Here is a 15,409-nt window from a genome sequence, read left to right as displayed (position 1 = left end):
GCAAACACAGTGTAAGTTCAGCCGCCGACGCACGCCCGCGGAGCGCATGCGCACTGCCGGGTAGGACATGCACCACATGCTCGCGGGGCCACTTCCAGCCACGCAGGTCACACGGCCAACGTCCTCCGTGGCCTGGGGCGCACGCACTCTCGTGTGGGTGGTCTGGGGCATGGCTGGTGCGGGTGATGAGCTTGGTGCGAGTGTGCTTGCCCCGCCCCGTGCCCGGTGTCCGTGTCTTCCCATGTCCCCCATCCTCAGTCCACGGAGAGCGGGAAGCGGCAAGCGCACGACAGCCATGGGCGCGGTCTACCTTCCTAAGCTGGGAAGTGAGCTCGCACAGTTTAGCTTCCTTAGCAGCAGAGCTTCCAGAAGACAAAAGGTCAGACTACAAGGCCAACCAGGGACAGGAGAGATGCCAGGGAGAAAAGAAACCGAGACTTTAAACGCAGATCACGACGGAAGACGAGAGGCTCTGTCACTGCTGTCAGCAACGAGCCAGCTCTAAGGAAGGTCGGACAGCTGCACCATCTGACCGACCAACGTCAGCCTGCACGAGAGCGGCCTGTCCCTGCCCTAGGCGCACTGATCTCAGCCAGGTCAAGTGGCAGAGGTGCCCCTAGGGGCTCCCCGGCCCGGGGCATGCTCCTTTGTCCGGCTGGCGCCGACTGGCACTGCAGGGCTGCCGCTGCTAAGCCCAGGAGGGCTGGCTGTGGCTGTGTACCACCTCCCGTGCAGACCAGCCAGTCCCAATTATTCTGAAACGCCTGGTCACCTGCAGGCCGCCGCTGCACGGGGGGCACAGGGAGGCCGGCACTGTGTCTTGCACATGTCCAAGCAATATTTTTTTAAATAAGTGAATGAATAAATTACTTTAAAATCTGTTTATTACGAATTTACTTTGCTTGTCTTGAGAAGAGAATGGTCTTTTCCTATTTGAGAAAAACTCTATCCTTCTTTTACATAAAGCTTCTAGTTTTTGCTTTGAGTTGCTGACTTAACTCTACCGTGTTTCCCCGAAAATAAGACCTAACCAGAAAATTAGCCCTAGCATGATTTTTCAGGATGACAGCCCCTGAACATAAGCCCTAATGTGCCTTTTGGAGCAAAACTTAATGTAAGATCCAGTCTTATTTTTGGGGAAACACAGTAAGAAGCAGTGACTCTTAGATCAAGCACACTGGGGACAAACAGAACAGATCTGACATACTGGAGGAAAATTAATTTAGGGACAACAAAGAGGGTAATGCCTGACATTTAAAGAGTGCACCAATCTCAAACAGAATGACATTAAAAAGAAGGCTGAGCTATTTCATAGACTTAGGCGAGCAGACACAAGAACAAGGATCACAAACAAACCACCACCACCACCACCACCACCACCACAACCCCATGCGTTGCCCGAGGGGACCCAGGGCAGCACCTTGGAGAGCGCCGCCACCCTCTGGGCCAGCTCAGCCTCCACCTCAGGGAGTGTCTCCGCTTTCCGCAGAGTCTGCTGCAACTTCTGCTCCGCCAGCTCTAGCCGTTCTTGTAGCTGCCGGTTTTTATCCTCAGTCTGTGAAGAGAGCACAGCATCAACTGTAGCAAATCCAGCTATTTCTGTTTTTAATAAATTAGAACAAAATCTTCATGCAGACACTGAAATGAGTTCCGCGGGAAGCACTGCTGTTCAGGTGGCAGCTCCCAGCGACACTTTTCTCCCTGTGAGGACACACCCAATTTCTTGGGCCTGATGTCAATGTGCAAAACACCTCCTGCCAAAGTGTTTGCTTTTCCTAAATATCTTTAAAGAAGTCTTCCAAAGAAAAGTTCCTATACATTAGAGAAAATCCATTTTCTGTAGGAACTGACTCATTCTTATCGACAAGTTCAGGAAAGAAGGGGTCAGCACTAACCCTTCTTAAAGGGAATCAGACCCATCCTCACAGAAGGGAGCCACACCACGGCTCCCATCTCCTCTGAAAAACTGACCCTCCAAGAGTGTGCCTCATCAAATGCCACTCCAGTTATTTTTGTAAACATGTGATTATTCTTTTTAAAAAATCCTTACTCTAGAAAAACTTCAATGTAGAAAATGTAGCCAAAAGATTTTTTTTTTTAAAGAAAATTTAGAAATCATCTGTAAGTTCAGGCTCCTGAGAGGTTAGTATTTGTTTATATGCAGCTTTCTCCTTGTTCCTGTGTGCATATAACTGTGTATAAACGTCACACAACATGCTATGCCTTAAACCCCTCAGAAAATGTCGTACGTAGAAGTTTGTGAGCTGCCTTTTAACGTCACCACTGTGCGCATCTTACCTGCCCTTAAACATCCTTCCACAACGTAATTACAACAGCTTCCTAGTATTTTATTTTTCATTTTTCTTTTGGGTCTAACGATACACTCTATACCCTAACAGACAAACTCACTGCATTTTCAAGAAGCTGGATCTGGTTTTCCCACGTGACTCGGGATTAGCTGAGACGGCAGAGAAAGCGCTGCAGTGATGGCTTACCACAGATCGCGTTTCTGCGTTTTCCTCTAATTACACTGAGCCCAGCTATTAACAAGTAGCCAGCCAACTGCCTTGAAGTTCTCTGCTACTCTCTGCTCACTTGGTAAAAAAGTTGACAAGCAACAAATTAACGTTCAGTTAAAACAAAACAAAACACAAGAAAGAATCAAGGAGTGTAGCTCCACAAAATGGTTATAGAAAATGCTACATGATTAAAACTTGTCCGTTGAAGTAACCCCCACTTTCAAATATAACCGTTTAACATCATACAAACTTTACATTTGGACTTGATTTCCACCATGAAAATCACAGGAAAAAGGTCTTTAACTGTATCAGGCAAAGCCTGACAAAGTTCCATAAGAACCACTACCTGTCGATGCATGGAGTCTTTATTAGCAATTTCATTTTCAAGTTTATCATTAAGGTCGTGCACAGAGGTGGCTTCACGCTGTGCTGCGAGGTAGCGTTTCTCAAGGGTAGTGATTCTCTCCTCCATGTCTTCCTTCTGGGCCATGGCCTACGTTAGGTATTTCAGAGGGAAAAAAGGTAAATAATATAGAACACTTTAGTATACTTAAGAGAGAAAAAAACTGGACTAAATCCTAGTTTTCAAATCCAATATAAAATTAGTGTTCCCAAAACTACGCTGCTAGAGAGGCCAATGTTCTCCAGTGTGAACGAAACACGCCTGCCTCGCACATAAATATGCACCGAAATACTATTAGCAAAGACTCATCTGTCTTAATACTATGTCTGGCCACAGTTAACCAAGCTTGGCCTTTTCTACATAATACAGTCGTATTATGTTTTCGAACGTGATCCATTCCGGAAGACCGTTCGAGTTCTGAAACATTCGAAGACAGCCGACAGCTCGGCCTCAGGATCTTGCACTCAGCGGAAGCCGCATGACACGTTTGACTTCTGAGGCGTGTTTGAAAACTGAAGCACTTACTTCTGGGTTACGGCGTTCGTAAACTGAAATGTTCGCCAACGGAGACGTTCGAAAACTGAGGTACAACTGTATTTTAAAAACTGTGTATAATAAAATAGCCCAGCGCTGCTAGAATTCCACGTGAAGGTCTTTGCAACGAAGATGCCACTGTTGGCGTCACGATACAAGCAGATTCACACAGGACAGGGCGTGGCCCCTCAAGGGACACAATAGTGGAACCTCACTGTCTTTTTCTTGGATAACAGTTGGATGAAATCTTATCCAATTACCACAAAATTAAAGTGATAATACTAACAATGGAAACCGAAGTCAAAGTTTGACCTCCTAAAGCCTAATTTCGTAACAAAGTTATATCACATAGTATCAAACACTGAAACCAGCCAAGTGCACCTCCCTGTTTACTAAGTAACTAATGCTAGAGAAGTCTTAATATTAAAAGGGATGTGTCCTGTATCACTTTGTGAGGGGTATAAACATCTAACTAGTACATTATTTTGTACACCTAAAACTAATTAAAAACTATAAAAAAAACTTAAAAAAAAATAAAACCTGCGAAGTTACGGCTGCATTTCGGATAAACAAGTAATTCTGTAGTTATCTCATGCAATATTTGGGACATACTTATACTAAAAAAAAAATCTGTTGTTTATCTGAAATTCAAGTTTAACTGGGTGCTTTGTGTTCTGACGCCAAAAAAAAAAAAAAAAAAGTGATGGGTCTTAAAATAAGAATTTCAAAATTCTCTGCATATTAAACTTTGCCATATAAATAATCTCCTCTTGCCAAAGAATCATGTAACTAAACAGGTTTTACTATACATGCAAATATTGTGCTTTGTTTTGAATTCTTACACAAATCAGCCTCACTGAGCTACTAAACAGAAAGCACACCTGGTCCACGTACACGCTCAAGGTCTGAAAGGGTCTTCCTGAGAGGTTCTGTCTGACATGGTCTCATGGGGGAGGGCGTTGGGGGGTGTTTTGTTTTGTTTACAGTGGACAGGTTAACGCGACAGGAGGAGGTGCCACAGAAAAGTATCAGCTGTCATTGGTTTTTATGACAGTTACAGAGTTGCTCATACATCCTTATAGATACACATCGTGTGCCAGAAATGAGTGCATTTCTACATTTTTTTTCAGCGTGACCCTGACGACCCAAGAGTGAGCAAACTCCACTCCACTATTTGTGTGACCACCAATATTCAATATCATTATTAATTCCTTCAAGGAGTAGGACGTCAGAAGACTAGACCACCAATGACGCTCGCTCCCTGAACGGTCAATGGACGGTGGTCACACCACTTTAACTGAACTAGCAGACAACAGATGTCAACACTGCCTTGCTTAAGTGTGCAGGAGACGGAAATCTGAGCATACGAAGCATAAACTCAGACAGCCGAGAACTCATAGGAACGAGGAATCCACAAAGCAGGGAGGGCATGACAGTCACACAGCAGCTCAGCCAGAAAGGTGGCTGCATGTCCATTCTGTGGCCGCCAGTCCGAGGGACCAGCAGGACCAGGTGTCCACCTTTAAAGACCTCGGGGAAGGGAGACTGCGCCACAAAATGGGAGGTGGCCTGTCAGTCTCACAGCACTATTCCATTTTGCTGTTAACTTACACGATCTCGCAAAGGTTGAAAGCAACTGAGGGAGTCAGGGACAAAATGAGCAAAACCATCAGACCAAAACACCCCAAACATTCAACTCAGTGACAGCACTGCAGCTGCTCTTCTCACTCACTTCACGAACATCTCGCTGCAGTTTTGTGTTCACTTCCTCAGATTTGATGAGGTCTTTCCTCGCGGTGTCCAGGTCTTCTTCCAGCTCGGTCACACGACCGGAGAGGGCAGCCAGACGCTCCTTCATCTGGCTCTGCTCCCGTGACTGCTTATCAATGACCTCCTGTAGCTCGATGACTTTGGCGAGGTCTTCCTCATGGCTTAACGAACCATCCGAAGATCTCTGATGGGGAAACACATTCTTAAACAGCTGTTTGGGGGGCTAGGAAAGAAGGCACTTCTGGGAAACAGGGAGAATCAAAATTAATTGGTGCAATCTTTTGGACGACACACAGTCATGACCACTCGAGGTCCAAACAGGCTGTGGCAAGTTTCCCAGACAGTCGCGCACGTGGACTGTGGACCCAGGAATTAGAAAAAGAGGGAGAAAGGACTTGCCTTTCCATTCGTGCTCGGCGTATTTTCTTGTTCATGGTTTATGTCCAGCACCCCATCTGTCAGTGTTTTTTTCTGATTATTCTGTTCTTTAAGAATCATTAGCTAAAACCAAAAAGTCGAGTATGAGAGTCAAGAAATAAGACAGCAAAACTCCTTTTGGAAAAACATAACTGTAAACATAGCATAAGAAGAATCTATATAGTGATGTTATCCATCCTGAATATAACCAGGTTATTAAAATCAGAATTTATTATCTATTGGACAAATGGGGACTTAAGAGATTCTGCGACTTGCAAATGAAAGTCTAGTTTACTAGTCATTAAAATGACCCAGTGGAGTGTGTCCTACATCAGAAAGACAAATAACAGCTGATAATCCACTACTACAGCCTCCATAATTTTTTTTAAATTAATGGATAAAATTAAAAACCCTCAATTCAAACTATATGATGATTTATTGAGCTTACCTCTTTGTGTGTGGCACCTAATTCTTCTTCTAACAAACTACACCTTTCAAGTGCTACTCGTAGCCGCTCTCTCACCTGAAAATAAAAGGGCTGAGTCTGTATATGTGTTTATTTAGTTCTTACCGTACAGCCACCCTAATACACCACCAGTGTAACAAAACAGAACCTCACTGTCTTTCACTGATGCTAATGTCAAGAACATGCCTTGTTCATAGCTTTAAATCTTAAGTTTGAGAACAATCTTCCCCCTAAATAGATTATATCACCCAATGCTTAATGACAAATCAATTTACAGAATATAATAAATTTTAAGACATTTATGCCAACTACTACTTTTACCTATACAGAACTCTGTCTTCTTACAGGAAAAATTTCTTTATAAGAATTCAAAAAGCTACTAAAAGTAAACTAAAGCTGCACCAACAAACTTGACGCCCGCCCAGCAACACGGCCCATGTTCCAACCCAGAGCGACTCCGTGGCACCGGCACCTTTTCATCCAGAGCTTTGTGGTGCTCGAATAACGACTTGAGAGCTTTCAGTACTTCCACCTCGCTGGACACGCCCGCTGGGGACTGCGCCTGCCTCTTCACCACTGTCATCCTGAGAGACCGCTCGTGCCTGGACACGAGGCATTCCAAATGTTCTAACAGCAGCTGCAAGGAAAGGGAGAACACGTTTACGGGACACTTTCCCTTGCACATGTGATTCTGGGGCAAACAACTGCCTTCCATCTCACGCTGAAAGCAGTCTGACTCCCTTTCAGTCTAGAGTTTCAGAACCCACCACCCCTAATGTTAAAATATCACTCATTCTCACCATGAATTTCAAGCAAGGTATGAGAACGCTCAACTGATCAGTCACAGTCGAGTCAGTGGGAAAACGCTGCAATTGTGTTTAAAACCAGAGTGGATGGTCTCTTGAGTTTAAAGACGGCCGGCAACACTGACCCCAACAGTGACCCCGAGGAAACGTCAAACGACAAGAATGCACCAACTAACCCTGGTGTTGTTTCTTTCTGCTTTCAGTTCAGCAATTTCTTCTTCCCTTTCAAGGAGCTGTTCCCGGCATACATTGAGTTCTTTAGTAAGTGCTGCGAATTCCTAGAAAACAGAACAGAGAAAGATCCCTTAGGACAGACTCTCATCAGGCCTCTTCCGCCCTGACACAAAGGCACCCGCAGCTGTAGAGGCCTCTGACCCTGCAGAGAAAGGAGGGCGAGCCACCAGCCTAAGACCACCTGCTACCTTAACTCAGACCACCTGCCCCCCGCCACCTGAGCCCTGACACATGGCCAGCCCGCCTTCTCAGGATCCAGGGAAGTTCTAGGCATTCTTCTGAACGTGGATCCTGACGCCAAGTGGATAAAGACATTTTCAGCTGACTAGCAGACACGTGACCTAGAAGCACTGGAGAGAGCAAACTAAGAGTCCGAGAAGGCCACAACCCTGTACGCAGCCTCCTTCTCTGACTAAGCTGATTCTCCTCGGGGGAGGTCCGCAAGGCTATGGGGCGCCCCGGGAAAAGGCTGCTGGTACCCCCAGGCCAACCTGTTAGCCTGAGTAATTGGTTCAAAGTCAACTACATAAAATGGGCTTTTCACAAATGCTAAGCCTTCTGTAGAAAGGGGAAGCTTGAGAAGACTTACTTCTTTAGCCAAGTGGGAAAGCCTCCAGAGGACATCACCGAGCAGAGTGAAGCCAGACCTGCAGCCCCACTCTGGGCTCGTCCTGACTGCAATGTGACGGCCGCACATGAACACGGCCATGAGCTGCGTCACAGGAAATGGACTGTTCTCCTGCCTCCTGTCAGGTTTCAACGGCGCAAAACCCTTCTGAAACGACTGAAATCATCTGCCACCATTTCACCGTAAGCTTTTCTCTTTAGAGGACAAAGGAAGGCATACAGGTACACTTCAGAAATAATCAAGCTGACATTCAAAATAAGAAAAGTGGCTGATGTAGGTAATGCTAGAAAATCAGTTTATAAACAGGTGGTGTATTCAAGTTCATTCGTAAACTAACCCTTTGCAAGCCCAAGTTAACTTCACCACGTATCAGAATCTGACTTCCCAGGCTTAGAAAGCCTATGTGAGCCATTACAGAATCGGAACACTCGGCCGTGGTGATCAGAAGCAGCAGTGGAAGAGAGTAAAATTCAAATACGTATTTTTCCCTGAATGTTCTCATTTTGGGGGAAGCAGATAATTTACAGAGATCTTAAAGGACACTTGAAAACACTGACACGGATAGAGGAAGCTAATGGTCACTTCATCGAATTTCTCTTCTAAACTAGTATTTCCTCCTCAAGAATCCTCGATTGTGGGTGATCAACTTCCAGCTGACAGCATGAGGACCTCGGCTAACCCCAGTGAAACTGGTGAAAACTACATTTTAAAAAACTCACAACTATTCAAAGCCTCTGACGATCCTAAGAGCAAACAACAAATGAAGAAACACCTATTCAAGAAAATCTGTGAAGGCTGATAAGGGCAAAAGGCTGTGGTATCTGAACCAAGACGGCCCCCTCGCACCCACCCGCACGCCAGCTCAGGCAGGTGGGGCTCTACTCCAGAGGCAGAGGCTGCAGCCGGGAACAGGTTCCCCTCACCTTACCCCGCAACAAGAACACAGGGCCCCTGGGCACCCCCCCCCCCCGAACCCAGGCAGAGGGTCTCTTCCTGGGAGGAGCAGGACCGCAGCAGGTGTCATCTTGGTCCCCTGGTGGAGAGGTGGGGGCTCGCTGGGCAGCCCAACCCCCATCAAGAAACGGAAGCTCCGGAGCGCTGATCGTCCGCCCCTGCTCCCTACGGCAGTGATTCCCCGGCTGCAGAGGACCCCCAGCTGCTGCTGCCCACCCCACCCCCACCCTCACCGAGGGCTCAGCTCCTAGAGCAGGGGTGTCACTCAGAGGAGCTGGCCCTTGTCCCTACCCCAGCTCCAGAGCCCTGTTTTAGAGAAGCGCCTGATCTCTTCCCAAAGGAACCGACTTCAGGGCCAAGTGGACGCTAAGGACGCGCTCTCAGGAACAGTGGAGGCTGCGGGGAAGGGCAGCTGGGAGGAAACTTATTGACCGAAAGAGGACGCGGTCTACACTGCAGGCTGGCCAGTCTGCAGGAAAGAACCCCAGAGGAAGGCAGCTCCGTGGACCCTTCCAGGATCAGAACAAATTTCCAGCACTCACCTCGGCCACAACTCCTGACAGGATTCTTTGTACAGAAATGTGTACCCCAGGGCATTGTTGAAGACAGCGGAGCACTTGGCTGGCAATCAGTGGGGTTTAACAGCGGGTGTGGTCAGGGAAGGAGTGGGAGAGCCCTACCAGTGCAGTGTCACTGTCACTCGGGTAACGGGGCATGCCCAGAGCTGCACCACCCTGGGGAGCCGCGTCACAGGCTGATGGGGTCACGCAGCCACTCAATACTCTGTTTTAAAGGGTAACTGTTACGTTAGGATACAGCTGACCGCCGAACAACATGGTTTGAACTGTGCAGGCCCACTCATATGTGGACTATTTCACCTGACCCGTTCAGTTCAGACCTTGTTGCTCAAGGGCCGGCTGTAGTCGCCTGGAGATTGAACTGTGAGGGTGGTCGGCAGCCCAACTCCTGTGCTGTTCAGGGATCAACTGTATTTTACCACAATTTACACACACACACACAAGGCTGCTCCCGAGAGCATAAGATTAGCTCAAGACTAAGGACGACGCTTTGCTCCGGGGTTTCCGTGCAGACCTGCAAACACAAACAGATTCCAGTAACACTAATGGAAACAATCCCAGTGTGTCTAAAACCTGACAAAGATCCTGTCAAGTGTGAACCATCTTCAGAGCCCAAGCAGGCAGCATTCAGAAATGGGCTTCCCGGAACACGTCTCCTTTCTGTGTTCTCCCATCCAATTCATTTTCCTTCCTGACGTTCAGAGATTTCTTTCCTGTGTGACAATATTAATCACACTGAACTCTCTAATACGCATCTCCTCTGGGAAGTAACTTGTGTGGACGCTCGATCACCGAATGCCTAACATTAACGACAGATTGGCGTCTCATTATGGATCTCGTACCAGAAAATATTGTCTGCTGCAGGTGAAAGAAACCTGCCTGCAACTAGCCCAAGTGGAAAGGCAGCTTTGACGCACGTGACGGGTGGCGGGGGGCTGGCCCCAGGCATCCAGGGCCTGACTCACCTGATCACTCTGTCCCCCTTGTGTTGCCATCTGGGTCAGTTCTATGAGGAAACCGCCAACTCACTGATTGTGTCCAGTCCCAAGTTTATCATGCTGGCCAGTATCTTTCTCATTCACTAGATTTCAGACTGTGTGTGTCATGCCTTCCTGCTCAACTCCTGTCTGTCCTGTTGTACGATGCCTTGCTCGTTTGAACGCTTACACTGACAGCTGCCCCAGACTATACACAAGGAGCAGACCGACCGGTAAACGTTCTCTGAGGTGAGGACTGTACCCTGGGCGACGGCTCTGTGTGACCAATCTCCAGATGGGGGCCAGGCTCCCGGCTCTTCCTGACTAGGTTTTGTGGTTGGCACTCCCCCCTCCTAGTGTCCCACGGTCGCCCCCGAAGGCCTCAGGCCAGAACTAGGTTCCCACGGGGACTCAGGGCTCCTGCTGCCTGGTTCCACGGCAGATCCTGGTAAGAGAGCCACCTCGGTGGTGTGTCCTGGCCTCCCCAGGCCCACACTTCCCAGAAAGCCCCAATGTATGGGGGACAGAGGCCTTAGGCGACGGACGTTCCTCCAACCCCAGCTTCAAAGAGGGAGTTCTAACTGCACTGAACACGTCAGGCCCTATCCGCGGGCCTACAGAGCCTCACCCACGCCTGCTTATCACGGTCCTCTCGTTTCTGTGCTGAAGGGCTCTGTTTTCCTTCTCTTTTCAGGGCCTGGCTCTGCTCTATGATTTGGTGTATTTGCTTCCCTGTTTAAATTCTATCTTTCATGCTGCGTGAGGAAAAGCAATGCAGCGAAGCATCAGTTTACGCCGCCGTCCTGACTGAAGTCAGCTCACTCAGGCAGCAGCTGCACAAGCCGTAGGGCTGGGGCCAAGGAGAGCCTGGCCGCCCTCGGGGCGCTCCCACAGGGCAGCCCGACAAGCTGGCCATGACCCCAGGGTGCTCAGTGCGCTCGGGAGGTACTGCCAGGGGAGCGGAGGTGAGCGCGCTGACCCAGATTCACCCACGGAGATGGCCCCTGGGGTGAATCCCGAAGAGGAACCGGCCATCTGCACAAAAGCCTGAAGGCATGTGCTCAGGGAGCCGGCGCGAGCGGCGGGGGCAGGGCCATGTGCAGGAAGGACAGCAAGGCTGGCAGTGAGGGGCAGGACCGTACTGCCGTGTGCACCAGTGGGGAGCCCGACAGCATCCTGAAGGCTCTGGGGGTTTCTATCTACAGACGCTGAGAGGCCTGACCAGGGAGCGCACAGAACTGCAAGTCCCAGGCAGTGCCGGGTACAAATATGTGCTCGAAGTGGGTCCGCGGGACACACGAAAGGCCCTGGGGCGCCGCCGACGCTGGGCTGGAGAGGGGAGCAAGAGAGCCAGCGACGAGTCTACAGCGATAACCCCAGGGAGGAGTAGGGTCTGAATTAAGACCAGTACTAGGAGCTGGAGACCAAGAAAGCGTTCTCAAAACCCGAGCGCCCACTATGCGCCACCCCCCGGGCTGAGACCGTCATCGGTCGCAGAAGGCCGCCCTGCACACTGTGCTCAGAAGAGCCTGTCCGAGGGTGAGGCCCGAAGCGGGAGGCCGGCCAGGTGCTGCATGAAGCCGGCAAGCCCAGGGCAGCTTCTGCACGTGTGTGACAGCAAGTGGAGCCAACAGGATCTGCGGACAGGCTGAGCAGATCCGAGAACAAGGCCAGGACGACGCTGGGGATACTGGCAGGAAGGAGCGAGTGAAGGATGGAGTCACCGTTTTCTGAGAAGGGCGCGACAGCGGGAAGAACACATTTTGAAGGGAGATCTAAAAGCCCAGTTCTGAACACACTTAATTTGAGACATTATTAGACATTCAAGCCGCAGTATCAAGTAGACAACTGCAGTTCCCAGTCTGGAGTTCTTGGGAACGCCGGCGGAAGTCGGGGATCAGCTCTACTCCACGCCAGGCAACGAGGCCCTGATGCAGAGAGGAAGACACGAGGTGCAGGCCCGGTGGCGAGGTAACGCTGGGCGGCTGGGGGACGAGGGCACAGGACAGGAGCCTGGGGTGGGCGGCAGGCAGGAGCACATCGTGGCAGGACGACCAAGCACATCACATGACACCAGTGAACGAAGTCAGCTGACATGGCGGTCAGCGGGGACGTGACAACCCCAGGGAGCAGTGCTGGGGCCAAAAGGCTGACTACGCAGCTCAGTAGAGAATGGGGCGGGGGTGGGGGGGGGAGAATGGGAGGAGCAGGCGTAGAGCAGTGAGTGATTGCACAGAAATTCTTCCCAGAAACTGTGCAGTAAAAGCAGGAAGGGAACCAGGGCAGCAGCTACAGCAGACATGGGCCAAGAAGCACCTTCTGTAGGAGGAGACACGTCTGCACGCTGAGGGCGAGAAGCCGGGGCAGAGGTGGCAACCGACAGTCACCGCTGTGAGTGGCTGAGAGCGCCTGCCTAACGGGGTCCGTGCAGAGGGGCCTTTCCCGGAAGCACATGGTTCGCCCACAGGAGGAGAAAAGGCAGCCGAACGCCGGCACGGATACAGACACACGTAGGTAGACGTGCGGTGGGAATTTATGGAAGTCCGCTCCCGGTTCCTTCCATGTCACTGAGAAAACAAAGGACTCTGCATTCGGTTGGGGACGGGCTTGGGGACAGGCGAGGAACACTGGGGAGGGGGACGAGAAGGAATGAAAAAGCCATCCGAAGACAGGGGTGGTGGGAGGCCAGCCAGTCACACCACGGTGCCAGCGTGCGGGTCCACTTCAGGTCACTCGGTCACGAACGTGGACGGAGAATGGACTCACTCACTGGGTACCGGTTTCCGCAGATACGTCTGATGATGGAAAGAGGCGAGGAAGCTGAAGGGCTTGCAAGGCTGTGGTGATCACGGACCAGGGAACTTCAGGGGGGTGAGGAAGTAGGGGAGACATGAGAAGGGTAGGGTCGCAGGACTGAAGGTCCCGGAAGGTTGAGTATCAGTGTTGTGTTTTTAAGAGCCTTACCACCTGCCGGGAACACATTTCACTGCCTTTACTTGAAGTACCAGCCAGAGCATAATGGGGTGAACACTTGGGGGCGGGGGGCGCCGTGCATCCTCACTCACACACACTAGCAACAAGGAGTTAGTTATTACACTCACATCTTGGAAACAGAAAGGATCCCCGTGGAGCCCCATTTTCACTTACAAGCCCCTTATTCCATATTCCCATTGCCTTGATTTTCCTTTAACCCTTTCATCACCAGAAGCAATGTCTTTCTCAACAGTTCCTTTAAGTTTTTCTAAACAGTCCAAACCATCTTCATATACCAATGAAAAAAGTATATTTCATTCCCATCATTTTGGTCAACTCTAAGTGTTTCTGACAATAAATGTAACAGCCCAAAACATTCTATGATATCCTACACTGGCTTTGGTAGAAAACAAATTTATAGAACTTAACAATTATTTTTACTCCTTAAAGAAAAACCTCTCTTTGCTCAAAAGAATTCAACAACTGAAAAGTATCAAAGTAAATTTAAACTGAGGAGTTTAGATAAACATTAGACAGGAAATTCCAAAGTTTAAGATTCCAAAAGCATGTTCGAATGTGTACTGTGTTTGTATTATTATTGCAAAAAAACCCAGTACAGCCTGAACAACACCCAAATATGTACAATGATCTACTCTATTACCATCACAGGAATCTAAGTGTCAGCATCTAAATTTTTTCCTCCTTAGGAAAAAGTGTTTGCTTAAAAGATACCGTAAGCTAAATATACTACTTGTGTAAAGTGACATTCTATTTACTATAATTAAAGTTTGAAGTCCTTTTTGAAAATGAATAGCTACAATCATCATTGAAATATTTTCATTTTAAAGTGTAAGTCCGAGCAATACAGGTTTGTGTTTCTGTTTGACATTTTCTAGGACTGAGACGAGGGAAAATAACATTTAACCATTAAAATCAGTTCAAGAACTTAGTTTCACATAATGCTTAAAAATGTCAATATTTACCATTTCTGGACAAAAGCTTCCATCTGGATAAAAGGTTCAGAGTATACAAAGCAGACACTATGGATCAAAACCCGCCATCAGGCAAATTTTAAGCTAATCCTGTGGTTCCATCCGCTCCTCTCCTCGCAGCTCCCAGCAGGTCCCCCCCTCGCATGCTCCCGACCTGTCCCTTCTCCTGCCTCTTCCTCTTCTCTCCTTAGTCATCCCACAGTACATTTCTACATCTTTTATTCCCTAGAATCTCCATCAGTAGTTCTGTTTTATTCTTAAATTACTTTTCATTATCTTCACTAACCTGCTGCTGGAACGGGAATAAAGCTTCACTGGAGGCAAAAAGCCTGTGCTCTTAGTGTAGGGACATGGAGTGTGACAGAGCAATGGAAACGGTCCAATTTTTAGCAAACCAAGGTGTCCTTCGAGCAGGTGAGTGGATCAATAGATTGTGGTCCATCCAGACAGTGGAAATTATTCAGCGCTAAAAAGAGCTCCCAAGCCATGGAGAGACATGGAGGCAACGTAAATGCATGTGACTAAGTGAGAGGAGCCAGTCTAAAAGGGCCACATATGTGTGACTACCTCAGGGACATGCTGGAAAAGGCGAAACTGTGGAGACAGTGAAAAGCTCAGTGGTTGCTAAGGGTTGGGGGAGGGGTGAACACGTGGGGCGCAGAGAATTCCTGGGGCCGTGAGATACACAGTGCAGGACACTGTCATAGTGGATACGTGTCCTCAGACAATTGTCCAAACACACAGAATGTCCAACACCAAGATGTGACCTCGTGTAAACTGTGGGCTCCGGGTGACAATGACGTGTCAGTGCAGGCCATCGACTGCAACACATGTCCCAGCTGGGAGGGGCGGGGTACCTGGGAAATCTTGGCACCTTCCCCTCAATTTTGCTGTGAAACCAAAACTGCTCCAAAAAATAAACTCTATTTAAAAACAAACAAACAAACAAAGACCCTGTGCCTCTTTGTGAAGTTTTGGCCTAGCAACTAAGGAGGGTGCACTTTGTGTGTGTCCAGTTCCAAACCAGCGTCATTTAAGGCTGAACCTGAAAACCTTACTGTAGGACGTGGTCTGTTCACCAGTCATAAGGGCACTGCCAGGTGGTAGTAACAGAAACACAACTGACAATTAACCTGGCCTGCCCACTCTGAAATTTGG

The 15,409-nt window shown here is 48.8% G+C and overlaps 1 protein-coding gene across 7 annotated transcripts in view; it reads right to left on the bottom strand.

The window, feature by feature from the left end:
* Positions 1–15,409, bottom strand: part of PPFIA1 (PTPRF interacting protein alpha 1) — an 83,556-nt gene that overhangs the window by 42,497 nt on the left and 25,650 nt on the right. For 4 of the 7 annotated variants that reach the window (XM_074336869.1, XM_074336871.1, XM_074336873.1 and 1 more), the window contains 8 exons: positions 7,092–7,193; positions 6,582–6,746; positions 6,092–6,166; positions 5,626–5,727; positions 5,189–5,410; positions 2,866–3,012; positions 1,421–1,555; positions 311–385 (listed from right to left, as the gene is read on the bottom strand). In XM_074336869.1, the coding sequence (XP_074192970.1) occupies positions 311–385; positions 1,421–1,555; positions 2,866–3,012; positions 5,189–5,410; positions 5,626–5,727; positions 6,092–6,166; positions 6,582–6,746; positions 7,092–7,193 (1,023 nt within the window). The remainder of the gene's footprint in view (positions 1–310; positions 386–1,420; positions 1,556–2,865; positions 3,013–5,188; positions 5,411–5,625; positions 5,728–6,091; positions 6,167–6,581; positions 6,747–7,091; positions 7,194–15,409) is intronic. The other 3 variants (XM_074336872.1, XM_074336874.1, XM_074336875.1) reach the window with 1 other exon arrangement.

Source organism: Rhinolophus sinicus, linkage group LG06, assembly GCF_036562045.2.
Source record: "Rhinolophus sinicus isolate RSC01 linkage group LG06, ASM3656204v1, whole genome shotgun sequence".
NCBI lineage: Eukaryota > Metazoa > Chordata > Mammalia > Chiroptera > Rhinolophidae > Rhinolophus > Rhinolophus sinicus.
This window is presented reverse-complemented; position numbering and strand designations above follow the sequence as displayed.